The sequence below is a fragment of the Xiphophorus maculatus genome, chromosome 9, assembly GCF_002775205.1.
Source record: "Xiphophorus maculatus strain JP 163 A chromosome 9, X_maculatus-5.0-male, whole genome shotgun sequence".
Lineage (NCBI taxonomy): Eukaryota > Metazoa > Chordata > Actinopteri > Cyprinodontiformes > Poeciliidae > Xiphophorus > Xiphophorus maculatus.
This window is the reverse complement of record NC_036451.1, coordinates 29,366,416-29,383,917: the sequence shown is the minus strand read 5'-3', so window position 1 is coordinate 29,383,917 and position 17,502 is coordinate 29,366,416. Positions and strand designations below refer to the sequence as shown.

The 17,502-nt window shown below is 40.9% G+C and overlaps 1 protein-coding gene across 1 annotated transcript; it reads right to left on the bottom strand.

Moving 5' to 3' along the window:
• Nucleotides 1-2,194: 2,194 nt before the first annotated feature.
• On the bottom strand, nt 2,195-14,004 carry LOC111609740 (abnormal spindle-like microcephaly-associated protein homolog). The gene is made up of 8 exons (XM_023339822.1): nt 13,576-14,004; nt 6,379-6,462; nt 6,100-6,291; nt 5,164-5,356; nt 4,938-5,092; nt 2,852-3,028; nt 2,606-2,778; nt 2,195-2,346 (listed from the first exon to the last, which is right to left on the bottom strand). The coding sequence occupies exons 1-8, from the start codon at nt 14,002-14,004 to the stop codon at nt 2,244-2,246; spliced, it is 1,506 nt and encodes a 501-aa protein (XP_023195590.1). The 3' UTR covers nt 2,195-2,243.
• Nucleotides 14,005-17,502: the final 3,498 nt, after the last annotated feature.

Here is a 17,502-nt window from a genome sequence, read left to right as displayed (position 1 = left end):
AGACAAAATGTGGGAAACTTTTATGTGTTAAATACATATAAAAGTTTTAATTTAGTTGTATATACTGTTGTTATTATTATTGTGTGTTTGCTTATTTATACTGTATATATTTGACCTTTTGCACGGGAGCTGCAATGGAAATTTCGTTGAATTCTGTTCAATGACAATAAATGCTATCTATCTATCTATCTATCTATCTATCTATCTATCTATCTATCTAATCAGATTAATTAAGCAAAGTGAGTTTTCATGGCTCTCAGTTGTTCAGCATGTCTTCAAAGAAATCTGCAAACAGACAAATGTGCTGAGCTGGTGGCAGAGTTGGGTAGTAACTAGTTACAATTACTCAATTACATTTACTTGAGTAATTTTATTATGAAGTATTTCTGCTCCTACTTGAGTAAAATGTCTGGATTTTCTACCCACAGAATGAAAAACAAACAGGTTTTAACCCAAAGTTCACCTGACAGACACACACCTGCAGTTTTTATTAAAGTTTCATGAATCTTTTATTGATAAAAAAATGATTTGGAAACATTTTATTTTGCCTGATTTTGTTATTTTTTGTTACTAATATGATTTGCTGTCATTTTCATTCTTAAAATACCCAAATTTCCACTTAACTTTTTATTTTGGTCCAGGTAATGTAATTTTAAAATGATTGATAATTTGATCAGTTACTCAGTATTTGAGTAACTTTTTTACCAAATACTTTTTACTTTTACTTTAGTAATTTCTTGGACGGATACTTTTTACTTTTACTTGAATAAAAATATGTTGAAGTAGTTCTACTTTTACTTAGTAGCTGCCTAGAAAGGTATGTAGGCAGCTGACCGGCTAACCAGCTAGTGCAAGTTGCAAACTGTTGACACAAAATATGATTTGGTCAAATTTAATCAGAAACAGGAATGAACTTAAAAAAAGAAGAAAAAAAACTGATTTCAGAAAAATAAATAAATCAAATGTAGCAAAGAAAACAAAGAAACTGATTTGATCAAAAATCTATTTCAGCAAAAAATAAAAATACAGAGAAAAACAAAATCAGATTTAACAAGAACTAAACAGCTGGCCAGTGTGGGGAAGTTTTACCAAATACTTTTTTACTCTTACTTGAGTCATTTCTTGGATGACTAGTTTTTAATTTTACCTGAGTAAAAATATCAAGTAGTACTACACTTGAGCACAATATTTGGGTACTCTGCACTTCTGGCTAGTTCTAGTACTTAAAGCAAACTAGACTGTTAAGTAGATCAGCAGTGGTATGGAGCAAAATTGGGGTCAAAAAGTTTTGCCCAAAAAAATTTGATATTGTGAAAAAAAAAGAACTGTAAAGCAGCTATTTAAGAAAAAAGACTGAAAGAAACGTAAAACAAATATTTGAAATGGAAAAAAAGAAAGTTTGAGACTGAAAAAAGATTTTTTTTTAAAAATCTTGAAACTGTTGACATGTTTTCTCATTTGTTTGTTTTCCTGTTGGTTTATTGCGTGTTGCATCACGTGAAATGTCTAACTTAACCCACCTTTGTCAATTAAAATGTGTGTCCTTCTAACACAGATGTGGCATTTATCGCTGTGCCAAAAGTGAATCTGCTAACAAACTAAAAAAATGATTTAAAACTGAAAAAAAGTTTCTACAATGAAAAAAAATCTTCAAACTAAAATAATTTGAAACTGAAAGTTTTGGGGGAAAAGTTTCTAAATCTGCAAACTAAAAAATATTTGAAAACAGTTCAGAACTACTTTTCAGATTCATATTTACTTTTCAGCAGAGCCTCAGAACTGACAGGGTGTTTAATCATGACAACACTTAGAAACAAACCCAAAACTAAGTTTTTTGTTTTCTTCTGTAAAAACACTCATCTGCCTAAAGATATGCTAAATAATAACTAAAATGTGAAGATGATGGTTTTAGCTGTACAACCTTATGTAGATGACTCAGTATTAATACATTTTATTTAAACGCATTTATTAACAAAGAACCCGTACAAACAAGATAAACCATCAGAAAGTTAGACAGTGCAGAGTAAGAAGATTTGAAAAGATGAGTTTTTAGGCATTTTTTTAGTTTCCCGAAACAGGAAGAAAATATTGAAAAGGGAAAAACATAAACAAGATCAATTTTATTATCAAAAAAGATCAAATTCAGTATTTACAAACAAATCATTTGATTGAAAAACAAAACAAAAAATATTAAAAATCTGAGGTTTTCTGTGAAAACAAAAAGACTCTTGAAGGTTTTCTGTTTATAAAACGATGGCGAGCGTTTCCGCCACCATCTGGATCGCCCTGAGGGGATCGACGACGTCTTTCAGTTTGTCCTTCCTCAGAACCCAATCCGGTACAAACCTGAACGACACAAAAATATGGAGCTAAATTAGTCCCAACATTCACAGTAAGATTTGCATCGTGTTGTACAGAACAGCGAATAATGTCGTACGTTTACAAATCTTCTTTTACACTTATTACGTCTTATTGCACACATGCAGATTTTACTGTATGCTTTGTGAATCTTTCTGACACTAATTTAGCTCCACAGAAAACAGCATTTTAGTTTCCACAGAACCAAAAGTCCTGTTTGGGTTTGTACAGATCAGATGCTGCCTACTTTGGTGGCGGTTTGGATTTGCGCGGCGTTGGCGGAACAAAGAAGCTCCCGTTGATCGAGGCGTTGATTCTCTGCCTGGTGATGCTGCGCTCTTCGTCCATTTTGTGTTTCCGCGCGGTGAGCCGGTAGATGCTGCGTATCCGGTCCAAAACTTTAGGCAGCTTCACCACCTCCTGAGGGGAAATGGATTAAATTTAAATGTTTTCGTAAGGATTAGTGGGAAAGATTTTTTTGTCTGCTTCAGACCTGAGCGCGGCGCTCGTCCTGCAGCAGCAGAGCGAGAAGGAAGCAGGCTTTGGTGAAGATGCTGCCGCCCTTTTCGGCCACCTTGTCCCCGGCTTTCTCCCGGTATTTCTGCAGTAAATCCAGCAGCGTTTCCAGGGAGTTTTCCACCGAATACACCGCCTCTATGGTCAGGTGGTACTGAGGGAAAATACACATTTGAGTGTTAATAGTTAGATTTGAACCATCTCCTCTGATTGATCTCTGATTAAATAAATTAATTAATCACATGACAAATTAAAACAAGCTCAATAATTTATATTTTTTTCTTCTTTCTACCAAAAACAGGATGACAAAAGTCAGACAATATTATCGTTTATTGCAAAAACTTCTGGGACAATTTATCGTCCTTTTAAGGCCTGAAACAGTTAGATAGATACACTAATAACAGCTTATAGTACTTTAATTATTACTTAATGTATGACTATTAGAGATTTTTTAAGCACCAAAAATACTTTATTTTAGCCAGAGGTGTGACCAAGTCACTGTGTTGCAAGTCTCAAGTAAGTCTGAAGTCTTTGTCCTCAAGTCCGAGTCAAGTCTCAAGTAAAGACAGGCAAAAGTCGAGTCAAGTCTCAAGTCAGGAACCTTTAATTTCAAGTCATTTCGAGTCGTTTTTATTTTATTTTTATAATTTGCAATTATACAAAAAATTAAAATAATAGACCATTTGTTCGTTTTAAAATATGTATTTATCTCAAATGATAGAACATGTGTAGCTGAACACAAAGTATAAAAAACATTTTTAAATTGGACCACTTTATTGCCCAGTTCTGTTAAACTTGATATTCAATAAAAAAAGACGAAAATGCTGACATTTCCACAGCACAATACAAAGAACCATAACAGCAGTTTTTTCCTCTTTTCTCTGACCTGTCAAAACAATATATTGTCAATATAATTTCCCAACGTAGATGTCTTCAAATACACCAACCATCCTTAGATGATACTAGACCCGGCTCATCATCATGATGGGACAGAGAGACTCTGTTCCCTGTGTTCAGGTCCAGAATCTGCTTTCTGTTCCGGAGCCCCGCTCACTATCCACCGGCTTCCTGAGCTAACACGGTGCACATTATTTGTGGAGGCATTTGAAGGACCGGATTTATGGTAAATCATCACCAATTTAACCCGGAGTACACATGCTAACACGAAGTTAGCTAAAGTCAACTATCTTACAGCAAAAGAAAAGCGCCACCTACCGATCTTTGTGAAGCTTCAAATGCCGGACAAAGTTGGACGTCGTGGCATCTCCATCCGATATTCTCTTCTTGCATGTTTTACAAGTTGCAGTTCGTTTTTTAGTCGAAAGTTCATAACCTACGTAGCCAAAAGAAATTACTCGCGGAAGCATATTCGAGCGGTTATTTTGTATTTCGTTCCCTGAGCTCTGCAGCTTTGCCGCGTTTTTTTAAACGTCCAAATCCTGTTAATTTGATTGGTTGTGCTGCAGCTACGTACAAATACGTACATAAGGAGAGAGGAAAACCATAGCGACGGTCTGCGCATATTGATACGGAATGAGTGAAATTAATTAATGACGCCACTTTATAAATAATGTGTTTTACATTTTAAGACTTTGAGTAAAAAATATCAAGTCTTTTCAAGTAAACAGCTTCAAGTCGAGTCAAGTCCCAAGTCAATGGCATGAAAGTCAAAGTCAAGTCCGAGTCTTTGAGCATTTTTTCAAGTCAAGTCTCAAGTCGTGATTTTAACGACTCGAGTCTGACTCGAGTCCAAGTCATGTGACTCGAGTCCCCACCTCTGATTTTAGCCTTGTTGGTCTTTAATTTGCATTTGCCGCATGTACTACCAACATCTTCCACCAGAGGGCGCAGTTCAAAAAAAGGATTCAATACAGGAGGGCTTTATGAAAAGTACAACTAGAGCCTGTTTTTGTAAAACCAATAAAATTAAGGGAAAAAAACCTGAAAGATTAAGTTGGTAAATTTCAATCAGCTTTTGTAAACAAGTTGAGATTTGTATAAAAATGAAAGATATTCATAGTCAGAAAAGCATCGATGTTATGAACCGGAGACGTCAGTTGTACCTTGGAGAGGTTGAGGAGGATCTGGACGGAGAAGGTGATGACCTCCATGCAGGGTCCGCTCCGGTTGCAGCTGCGTATCAGCGTGAAGATGACACCGGTGGCGTCGCTTCCCACCAGCCGCTCGCAGCACTCTGGCGACAGCCTGGTGGCGGCCTCTGCATAAAAAACGTTTCCATCACCACTCAGCCGACAGCAGCGAGCGAAAACAATCCAGTCCTGGTCTTACCGAGGTTCTTCAGGGCCTCCAGGATGAAGGAGAAGTGTTTGTATCGGAGGAGATACTCCAGCGCAGAAGAGGTTTTGTTGCACAGTTTGTCTTCCTCTCGTACTTCAGCAGAGATTTTGCGCAAGCGGAGCCTCAGCTTCACGAGTTTGGGTTTGTCGCTCAGCATGCGGGAGCGGTGTCCTCTCCACAGAGCCTGCAGGGACACAGGATGGAGCCGTTTGAGCCTCTGATACGTCAACCGGACCGTGGAGTTCTGGCCAGAGATTTAGACTAATTCATCACCTAATTTGGGGCTTTTAATGATTTATCTCAACAGTTTTTATAAAATATTTAACTTAAAGTTGCACTTTATGTTAAACACAATGACTACAACAATCTTAAACATAAAAAAACAAAAGTATTTTAAGATTACCGAGGTGGGAACCGCTACCTGAATAAGTTAGTTATGTTAAACCTTAAAGCAAAATCAAAACATTAGCTTGGCTAATGCTAAAGTGCTACACCAAAACGGTATTTAGCGGAAGCTAATGCTATAATGCTAGTTAAAAACCCATTCTGAAACCAAGAGTCAATGCACTGAACGATATTCTTTCAATAAGGAAATTATGCAAAACCCTGTTTAAGTTTGGTTTTACAGTAATTTAGTTATTTTTTTAGTATTTGCTTGCTCTATAAAGTTTTTAAAAAACACTAAACAAAAGGAAATGGAAATGCTGAGTTAAACTTTAAAGTAAGATCATGAATATAAACAAACCAGCTGCAGGGTTTGTATCAGTCGATAAACAAAATTTCACAAATGTCAAACTTTATTCAACTAAAAACTTCCAAAATGACCAAGTAAATTTGCTCTTCAAAGTTTAGTCAGTCAGCTTAAGTACAGACTTAGCTAATGGTAGCGTTAGCTAATGGCACAGGCAGCGTTAGCTTTAGCCTCACCTGAGCTTTGACGATTCCTCGTTGAGCCCTCTTCTGTCGCCTGTCCAGGAGGAATTTTCGGGTCACTTCCTGGATGACGGCGGCGGCTTTGTGGCGGCGCGCTAACCAACGCCTGACCACTCTCTGGACCATCACCACCTTCCTCCTGTCCTCCAGATGTCGTCTCCTCTGCAGCCTCGCTCTAACCCAACGCTGAGAAAAGCCCAGAGAACAGTTTATAGTCGGGTGCTACGCTCCTAAACCCAACAGTACATCACTGGTTCTGGTTTCCGGGTGTACCTGTATGGTAACGACCGACTGGATCTGTCTTTTTGCTGATTCCAAAGCCCAGTGGGCTCTCAGGGCTCGTTGGATCTTTATGGCCTGAGGTGTGTTGTTGCGCAACACCCCCCCCCTCCTTTCTGTCTCTACTCTCTCACTCTCTGCTTCCTCTTCTGAGAGGGGAGATGTGCTACCAGCTCTCCATCTAACGGGTTAATTGAGTTTCCTAAATCTGCCGGGATTTACCCTGTCCAGAACTGAAGTAAACTCTGTTTAAGCTGGTTTCGAGAAACGATTCGCCTGGTTTCTGACGGCCAACATCCAGGTGTCCCACCCTTCTTCCCCCTGTGAATTAGCCAGACTGAGCAGCCTACAGCCAACTAGTTTCACAGAGCACACCTGTTAACGGTCGCTCGTTCTCTATTTTACAACTTGCATTTGTTATTGAACCAGGTAGGTTTTAGTGACTCGGGCGAGTCCCAAGGATGACGTTTTAAATTTGGGCTACCAGCAACCTAAAAACATTTTAAACTTTTTCCTCTCCAGAATCAAACATCACAGCTATTTTACAACCATCAAAGAACTTTAAGGTGACTCATTAACTGAATGTCCACAACATCTTTTAGATTTTCTTTATGCTAAATATTTTATTAGTAAGGCAGTTTTGCAAGGGTCAGTACAGCTTAATTCAGTAGCAGAAATAATCAAATAAGTAAAATCAATCATCTAGTCTATCTTTCCCTACTGCTGACACTGAAAACTAAAAAAGGAACCTTTGAGAGAGACGGACGGAGCCTGGCGCCTCGAACCCCAGACCTGGCACGACGACGAAGAAGGTGCTGCAGCAGGAGGAAGACGCCGATCGATGAAGGCCAGGATCTCCGCAGGTCTGATGATGAAGAAGGTGTTGCAGCAGGAGGAAGATGTTGATCGGCGAAGGCAGGAATCTCTGTAGGTCTGATGAGCCTCCTCTCCGCATGGATGGTGAGGTCACACAGGACTTGGTGCTGGCAGGAAGGAAGGCACCAGTTCTTCTTCTTTGTCTTTGCCTTTGTCTTCATCTTTGTCTTTGGGGTCTGAACCCAGCCGATGAGAGAAGTGCGATTTGAAGCCACAGGTTGTAGGGCTGACGGGTTGGTCCCCATGGCCGGACAGTCTTCGGCTCCGTGGCCCCGGCTCTTCTTCAGCTGCAGAGTTCTTTGTCCATCTCTTGGCTCGAAGCTGCCCGGAGGATCCAACGAACGGTTCCTCTTTTGCACTCACCTTTTATAGGGTTTCTTTGGCTAGCACTGTTGCTGGGCTTGTTTCATTGGCTGTCTGCTTAGACAGATGATCTCATATCCATCACTGTCTTACAGACATTATGTCCTGATGTCTGTGCTAATGTCTCAGAGTTGCTCAACCTCCTGTCCATTGCCTGCACAACCTTTCACCTACTCTCTAAATAAGGCGTTGATCATCTCTGCTCTCCTGTTAGTTCCTTGCCTTTCACCTTTCACCTACTCTCTACCTCCAACATATCAGTGATGTTTAATTGCAGTTACACCTTTTACACCATTTCAAGTTCAATGTCAAAATCACATTTATATCACATTTATTTTCTTTAGCTTCTCTGATTTATCATTCATTTATGATTTTATAACCATAACTTATTAATTATACTTATTATAATCCTAATGTGAGTTATTACAGATGTTTTTCTGAAAAGAAACCAAGAATAATACATGATTCTAATTATTTGATGCCAAAGTTACAGTTACTTGTTTTTCTTGTAAGTGTTCCCACAAATGTTCGTGTAAATATTATTACAAGTAAACCAATATTAATATAAGTATTTTACTTTGAATCTTATCAAATTACCAAAATGTTTAGATTTCATTCTTTAAACTTTCATGATTTAAAATAAGGAATAGTCTCAGCTATTTTTTATAAATCTGCAGGCTGGAACTTACTTCCTCTTTTTCCAGGAAACCTGCTTTTCCTGTTTAATGACTCTCTCTGACTGACTATGATTTCTTATGATTAGATAGAAAAAAGTAAAATTAAAGCAAAGTTTGCATGAGACAAAAACAACACACACAACCAGATTTATTTTATTGACACTTAAGTCTACTGTTGGGCCTAGATATCACTTGAGTGATTCATTTTAAAGATAACTTTATTTATTATTACTGTTAAACTAACTTTATTGACACTTAAGTCTACTGTTGGGCCTTGATGTCACTTGAGTGATTCATTTTAAAGATAACTTTATTTATTATTACTGTTAAACTAAAATCTCCAGCATGGGGAAGTGGGATGAGCTCTAGTTTTCTTGACACCCCCTCCACGAGGTCAGACCTTTCACATGCTGGGAGTCCATCACCCTCCTGCAGTTCGCCGTCCTCATCCCCTGGAAAGAGAAGAGGTTCGTCTGGGATGTGAAGATGCAGATTCTTCATCCGCAGTTGTCACAGAGGGCTCAGTGTAGTCATCAAAACTCCACTTCTCTTGACACCCCCTCCTTGGAGTTTTGATTTCCCCCACGAGGTGATGAATGTCGAAGAAAACTTGGATCGCTCTGATTCTTCTACAGGAACCTTCGCTGGATGAACTGTCAGTTCTTCAGGATGTGGGATGGTTCTTTAGGGAAGATGGGCTGAGACAGAAGGCCTCAAAAAAAAAAATTGTGGCTGTTCAGCAGAGCAAAGCAAAAAGCATAAGCATCATGATGCTTTATACGTAATCATGATCCTTTTCCATTTTAATCCATCAGGTTGTGACAGGAGTTCTTCTTTAGCATAGTCCAATTTCTTCACGGCCCTCCCAGTCCAAAGCCTTGAAGTTGTTCTTTGAACGGCAACCTTCCTGTAATAGTGGCCAGTCTACTGTAGGATGGCATGGTGCTTGATTCTCTGGCCATCTTCTCGTAATGTTCTGGTTCGCTGTAGCTAAGAACTGGCTTGAGCACTGCTTCCTCATGGACCCCTTTCTTCATCAGTAGTACTGTGTTGAAGTTCAGTACTTGCTTTACAAAAACTCGGGCGTTGAATCTCAGCTTGATCACCGTAGTTGCAGGCCGATCTTGAGCTTTAATCCAAACTCTCTGCCCTGCTTTCAGTGACACTTTGAGCTGCAACTTCCCTTTTTCTTCTCTGAGCAAAAAGGAGAAGTGTCTTCGCCTCCCTGCTTTCTGTGACGTGAACGGAGTTCCTCTGCAGGGGAAGACCTGCTCTTCTAGCAGTTGTCACTGTGTCCATCAGCACCAAGAGGTACTTCTCACCTCTCTTTCCTGTTGTCCCCATTGGCTCTGCTACGTCCATGCAGACTGAACCCCATGGGACTGTGCTCTTGATGAACAAACCTTCCATCCGCTGCCCTGGGTGCCCTGCGTATCGACCACATACCTCAAAGTCACACAGCTGCATCGGATGGGCTGAAGGGACATCCAGCAGTCCTGCTTGCTCAGTTCTTCACGGGGGTGTAGCACGCCTGCATATTCGAGGGCCTTATGCACGCACCGTACTACCTGGTCCCCGTGCTACTCTAGGACCACCTGTCCTTAGGTGTTCTGTCCCACCTCGACACCGGCAGAGACAACCTTTCTTAGTGGCACGAAAGGTCGTCATCTTTGCCCCTCCATAGGGCTTCTTCTCAGGTGTGCGCCTTGTCGCTGCACCTCAAGTTTCGGGCGGAGCCTCAGTTCTGCTTTCTTCTTCCATAAGTTGTGATGAGCTACTTGTTTCCCTCTCGCACTCTCAAGCTGCTTCTCTCGGGTCTGGCACTCTTGATTTTCCTTTTCACCAGCTCCAGCAATCCTTCCAGTACTGCCGTTACTTCTCCGGCTTGAGCACTACCGAGAGCTTTTCCTTTCTGACGGCATCTCTCTTTGCCGTCTTGCTTCAGAATAAATCCCCAGTATGCCGACTGGTCGGACCCCTTTCTGGATCCATCGGTGTGGACTGTCCCTTCCAGTTGTCCTGGCTTCTCAGATGTCGCTTGCGGTGGTTTCTTACTGGTGGGTTGTGCTGGCCCAATTTCAAGCTCCGGGTCCAGCAGGATGTCTTTAACCATGTCTGCGTCTGTGTGATGATGTCAGCTGCTGGTGTTTGTTCCTCTGTTGCCGGATGTCTTCTCGATGGCTGCAGTGGAGGACGCGGTGTGCTTCCTCATCCATCGTCAGCTGATGATACTTTTCTCTGTTTCTTGTGCATGCTTGCTGGCTGGTCTTTTCTTTTCTTGTCAGCATTACATCACGAACCACTCCAGCAAGACTGAGCCAACTTTCCTTTGTCAGGGGTTGATGTTTCAGTTCCTCATTCTTGGAACCAACGTCCCCCCTTGCTTCAGGTCTGAGTCACAGTAGCTGTGTAGAAAGTTGATGCAGTTCTGTTGAGGTCTCCTCCTTTTCCAAACGATCTGGGCGGCCGGCTTCCTCCGGTTTCTTCCCCAGATTTTCCTCCTCGAAGTGATCATCCATCACTCCGTCTCTCTGTCGGTTCGAGTTGTCTATCCCCCAAAGCCTCTCTTTGCGCTCTTGAGCAGGGATGGGTCTAGACTATGTTGGCTACTAGCTTCACTGTCTGGATCCGGTCATTTATCCTCAGTAGAAGCTTTCCCTCACCTGTATGCCATACAGTTACTGCAAGGGTTGTGACTGACGGCCTTATCAGTCACCATTAACTCTATTCCCTAAGAGTTAACAAACCAAGTGAGCTATTCAGATCCTTACATCTGTTTTCACTGACTTGGCAGGTAGGGCCCTCCTACTTCGTTAGTCGAGCCCCACGTTGGGCGCCACTTGTTGTTGCGCAACACCCCCCCCCTCCTTTCTGTCTCTACTCTCTCACTCTCTGCTTCCTCTTCTGAGAGGGGAGATGTGCTACCAGCTCTCCATCTAACGGGTTAATTGAGTTTCCTAAATCTGCCGGGATTTACCCTGTCCAGAACTGAAGTAAACTCTGTTTAAGCTGGTTTCGAGAAACGATTCGCCTGGTTTCTGACGGCCAACATCCAGGTGTCCCACCCTTCTTCCCCCTGTGAATTAGCCAGACTGAGCAGCCTACAGCCAACTAGTTTCACAGAGCACACCTGTTAACGGTCGCTCGTTCTCTATTTTACAACTTGCATTTGTTATTGAACCAGGTAGGTTTTAGTGACTCGGGCGAGTCCCAAGGATGACGTTTTAAATTTGGGCTACCAGCAACCTAAAAACATTTTAAACTTTTTCCTCTCCAGAATCAAACATCACAGCTATTTTACAACCATCAAAGAACTTTAAGGTGACTCATTAACTGAATGTCCACAACATCTTTTAGATTTTCTTTATGCTAAATATTTTATTAGTAAGGCAGTTTTGCAAGGGTCAGTACAGCTTAATTCAGTAGCAGAAATAATCAAATAAGTAAAATCAATCATCTAGTCTATCTTTCCCTACTGCTGACACTGAAAACTAAAAAAGGAACCTTTGAGAGAGACGGACGGAGCCTGGCGCCTCGAACCCCAGACCTGGCACGACGACGAAGAAGGTGCTGCAGCAGGAGGAAGACGCCGATCGATGAAGGCCAGGATCTCCGCAGGTCTGATGATGAAGAAGGTGTTGCAGCAGGAGGAAGATGTTGATCAGCGAAGGCAGGAATCTCTGTAGGTCTGATGAGCCTCCTCTCCGCATGGATGGTGAGGTCACACAGGACTTGGTGCTGGCAGGAAGGAAGGCACCAGTTCTTCTTCTTTGTCTTTGCCTTTGTCTTCATCTTTGTCTTTGGGGTCTGAACCCAGCCGATGAGAGAAGTGCGATTTGAAGCCACAGGTTGCAGGGCTGACGGGTTGGTCCCCATGGCCGGACAGTCTTCGGCTCCGTGGCCCCGGCTCTTCTTCAGCTGCAGAGTTCTTTGTCCATCTCTTGGCTCGAAGCTGCCCGGAGGATCCAACGAACGGTTCCTCTTTTGCACTCACCTTTTATAGGGTTTCTTTGGCTAGCACTGTTGCTGGGCTTGTTTCATTGGCTGTCTGCTTAGACAGATGATCTCATATCCATCACTGTCTTACAGACATTATGTCCTGATGTCTGTGCTAATGTCTCAGAGTTGCTCAACCTCCTGTCCATTTCCTGCACAACCTTTCACCTACTCTCTAAATAAGGCGTTGATCATCTCTGCTCTCCTGTTAGTTCCTTGCCTTTCACCTTTCACCTACTCTCTACCTCCAACATATCAGTGATGTTTAATTGCAGTTACACCTTTTACACCATTTCAAGTTCAATGTCAAAATCACATTTATATCACATTTATTTTCTTTAGCTTCTCTGATTTAGCATTCATTTATAATTTTATAACCATAACTTATATCACATTTATTTTCTTCAGCTTCTCTGATCTATCATTCATTTATGATTTTATAACCATAACTTATTAATTATACTTATTATAATCCTAATGTGAGTTATTACAGATGTTTTTCTGAAAAGAAACCAAGAATAATCCATGATTCTAATTATTTGATGCCAAAGTTACAGTTACTTGTTTTTCTTGTAAGTGTTCCCACAAATGTTCGTGTAAATATTATTACAAGTAAACCAATATTAATATAAGTATTTTACTTTGAATCTTATCAAATTACCAAAATGTTTAGATTTCATTCTTTAAACTTTCATGATTTAAAATAAGGAATAGTCTCAGCTATTTTTTATAAATCTGCAGGCTGGAACTTACTTCCTCTTTTTCCAGGAAACCTGCTTTTCCTGTTTAATGACTCTCTCTGACTGACTATGATTTCTTATGATTAGATAGAAAAAAGTAAAATTAAAGCAAAGTTTGCATGAGACAAAAACAACACACACAACCAGATTTATTTTATTGACACTTAAGTCTACTGTTGGGCCTAGATATCACTTGAGTGATTCATTTTAAAGATAACTTTATTTATTATTACTGTTAAACTAACTTTATTGACACTTAAGTCTACTGTTGGGCCTTGATGTCACTTGAGTGATTCATTTTAAAGATAACTTTATTTATTATTACTGTTAAACTAAAATCTCCAGCATGGGGAAGTGGGATGAGCTCTAGTTTTCTTGACAGGTGATGGAAAACCGCAGCCGTAAAATGGAGTCTCTGCTCTGCCCGGGCTGCCTCCAGGACCTGAAACCAGCCAGCATGAATTCAAAGTAAAAATCACAGAATTTGGTTAGATTCCTCCCAGATATTAAAATCTAGACACGACTTGGTTTATGGCTACCTGTCGTTTTTCCTTCCAGGCTCGGCAGCATCTCTGAAGAGTGACGACAGCCTTCCTCATCAGCGAGTATCTGTTCTTCATCACTTTGGCTTCTGAAGTGGCTCGATATTTCCTCTGAATCGTGAGAGCGGATGATTTCAGTTTCAGGTACCGTTGCCGTTCACGGTGGACTCTGAAGGCGCTCTGGATGACGCTGGCAGCCTCTCGCCTTTTTCCGATCATTCGTCTGGACTTTATTCCTCGATATGCAGCCTGAAGAACGATGACGGCTCTTCTAACATCTTGGTAACGCTTTTCCTGAAGTTCTTTACATTTCTGCGCTCTAAACCTCTGCTGTATGACAGTCACTGCCCAGCATCGTCTCTTATAGTCTGTTTGCTGTTTGTGTCTCCTGAAATTAGCTTGAATGATGGCAGCGGCTTTGTGCATTTTTGCAATTTGAGTCCGTGCATGATGGCCTCTGAAGGCCGCCTGGAGGACGACAGCAGAACGTCTAACATCCAGGAAATGTTCTCTATCTCGCCGTTGGAGAAGTAGAGAAGAATGAAAAACAGACAGCTGCCATAACAGGAAGGCGTCTCCATGTTTATCCTGCTACCAAACCAGGGTATCCATTACACTGTGATTGATGATGAGATCAGTGCAGAGAAGTTCCTGAGCTTGGTCAAAGACCGCCGCAAAACATAAGTTAATACTGCAAAATTCTTGCTTGGTTGACATATGTGGATATGAGGTTTTCACAATAAAAAATGTGAAAGTGGTGCTTTAGTTTTGTGTTTAATCAGTAATTAAAGCACTAAACTTTGCTTCTAGTCCTTGAAAGTTATTGATATTTAAACTGAACAGTTCTGTGATAACGTGTAATTTAATTTTGATTAGAAGATTAAAATGTGGAAAAAGTTTTCTACAGTAGAAACCGGATAAAAAATACACACTTTTATTTTCTCACTAGAAACTATTTATAATAAGAAGTACATTGTGCCTTTAAAAAGCTAACAAAAACATACTGAAAATATAGATTACAACATTCTTTGTTTTAACTGACAGCCATCTTGACAGGCAGTTGCTATGACAACAATAAACAAACCACAATACTAGTACATTACAACTTTCACTCATTTACAATTTTTGAGTTTTAAGCCTGATATTAACAACGAGGCTTAATCAATCCTAACCAACTTTCAACAAGATTTATAAATCAATAGTTTTAGTTTTTATATTTTACTTTTCATATTGTTTACATCGATTTATTATAAATTTTCTTTCCCACTCTCTTTTTCCACAATACAGAAGAAAATAAATGTTTGACTAAACAAGCAAAATTAACTTCCCAATGTTTAGATATTGAAAAAAGTTCTATAGATTATCATATATGGCCCGTGTGTCAAACTCAAGGCCCGAGGGCCAAATCTGGCCCGCCATAGCTTTCTATGTGGCCCTCTAGACTCCAAATCATAGCAATGGGCCCCTCCAGTTTTTACAAATAACCGCAAAATTCACACAACAATCAACAGATCCCCACATGTTTTCTGACTTTATCAACATGTTTTCTGAGTTTATTAACATTTTTTCTCAAAATTGTCCATAAACATTTGGGTTCAAGTGCCTGCTGTCTCAGCCTGACCTGATGCCAAGTTATAGTCCATGACCGATAGAGAGATTAATAAAAGATCACATTTAACATCATATGTTAGCACAAATATTGTAAAAAATTCCTTACAGATATTTCTAACTTAGCGCCACAAAATCTGTGATGATTGCAGAAAAGCACAAAAACAATCCTGGATGAACTGATTAGTGTGAAAAGATGTTCAATATTAGGTTATTTTAAGAAACACGTATTGATGCTGAAACACCTATTTATTGATATTTTAACAGTTTAATTGGTTTTCATCAATATGTTCTGGTGCAACAGGCCCTTTATGAACATTCAGGTTTTTGATCTGGCCCAAAACAGAAATGAGTTTGGATAAAAACCAGTGAATCATGGACTATTTTGAATGTAAACAAGAATGAAGAGTGAGATATTTGGTGGTGGAATGATGTCACACCGCCAGCAAAGGAAGACTCTGTGATGTCACTGGCGATGCAGTCTGTGATGTCATCAACTGCAGAATTGTATGTGACACAATTCTGCATATTTTTCATTGCTTGCAATATCACTGACCAGTTCAGACGTGCGCAAAGCTCTTTCCAAACGACGGTTCAAGTAATTTACGGCGACAGATTTTGGCTGAAGGATTTGAGGTAGAAATGTTTCACCAATTTGAGAAATACCGCAACAGGATGATGGGACTCCAGGCAAGAACGGGAGTCTGGCAAAACCCCCAAGGCAGCTTCGCTCCTGCACACTTGGATATTTTACACGGGGAAACCCAAAGACTGGACTCCAGTCTGGAAACGGAGAGCGCCAGGTTAGAAGACCTGAGAGCTGAAAAGGACAAGATGTTTCTGGAAATGTCCCATAAGATCGCGTCCCTGCAAGACAACGAGAAACGTCTGCAGGAAGAATTGGCTGAGCTCAAACATTCATATAGTGAACTCAACGGTAAATATCATAGTGACGTTTCTGGACTTAAGCAAGACCTGGAGAGATATCGGCAGGAGGCGAGACATGAGAAAGACGCCAATATAGAGAGAGAGAGAGAGAACCTGAACCTAGTCAACAATCTGAGAGCTGAGAAGGAAGAGCTCTTCCAAAGAATGGCAAGAAAGATCTTTATTCTGAGACACAGGGACAGGCAGATGTTCCATGAACTGGATCGGGTTCATGTTTCACATGAGGAGCTTAAATGCAGATATAGAAACGACACAGTGGATTTACAGCAGCAGATTGAGACTTACCAACAGAAGATAAGGCAGGACCAAATGGCTCTTTTACAGAGACAAAAGGCAGAAAAACTAATTTGGGATATAAACCGATCTGCGCTGCAACAACTTGAAAAACTTCAGCAGCAGGTAAAGGAGGAGAGAAAAGCACATCTGCAGACAGTAGAGAAGGCGAAGGCGAGTCTGGACAACCTGAGATCTGAATATGCCATCCTCCAAAATAACGCAACAACAGAGATTAAAATCCTGCAAAACAGAGAAAGCAGTGCCCAGGCTGAGCTGGAGAAGGTAAACGGTTTGTACCAGCAGCTCAACTGTCAGTATGAAAAGGAAGTCACTGCATTTAAACATGACGCAGAGAAATACCAGCTGGAAATAAGTTGCGTAAAAAATGATTTACAAAGAGCGAAAGAGGATCTCCTGCTGCTGAGAGCTGAGGAAGACGGTTTCCCAAAAAAAGACATCACAGTTTCCCAAGAGAAGGAGGAAGACTTACAGGACCAAGTGGACCCAGTTGATGTCGTAAGTGAAAAGGTTTCTCCAGAGGAGAAAAGCTCAGGAGAACCGTTATCAGGTTGTTCCACAGACCCAGAATCCTCAGAAGAGACCAAGATCACTGGAGAAACCGTCCTGGAGGATTTGGACAATCCGGATGTTAAAATCATGCAGGACGGTAAGAAGAAAAAGTCTAAGATTTCTTTTTGGAAAAAATTACGGAAGACTCTGAGATGGCAGAAGCCAAAAGAAAAATAAAACAGTGAAGACAATCCAGAACATATCTAATGTTCTGGATTATGATGATATTCAGAGAAGGAGAAAGACGAGCAAGAGAGGAAAGAGGACTCAAACTCATGGAGGTTGTAGCCTCTGTGTACGGGGCGCCAGGCCACGCTCCGTCAAATTTAAAACGTTAAAGTTTTATCCCCCATTGACAAACTAGATAATAGATCCCTTCCCAACTCAATTGGAAAAAACGTGGGCAGCACGGTGGTGCAGCGGTTAGCGCTGCGTCTTCACAGACACCATCTGTGTGGAGTTTGCATGGTCTCCCCGTGTTTGCGTGGGTTTTCTCCGGGTGCTCCGGTTCCCCCCACATCT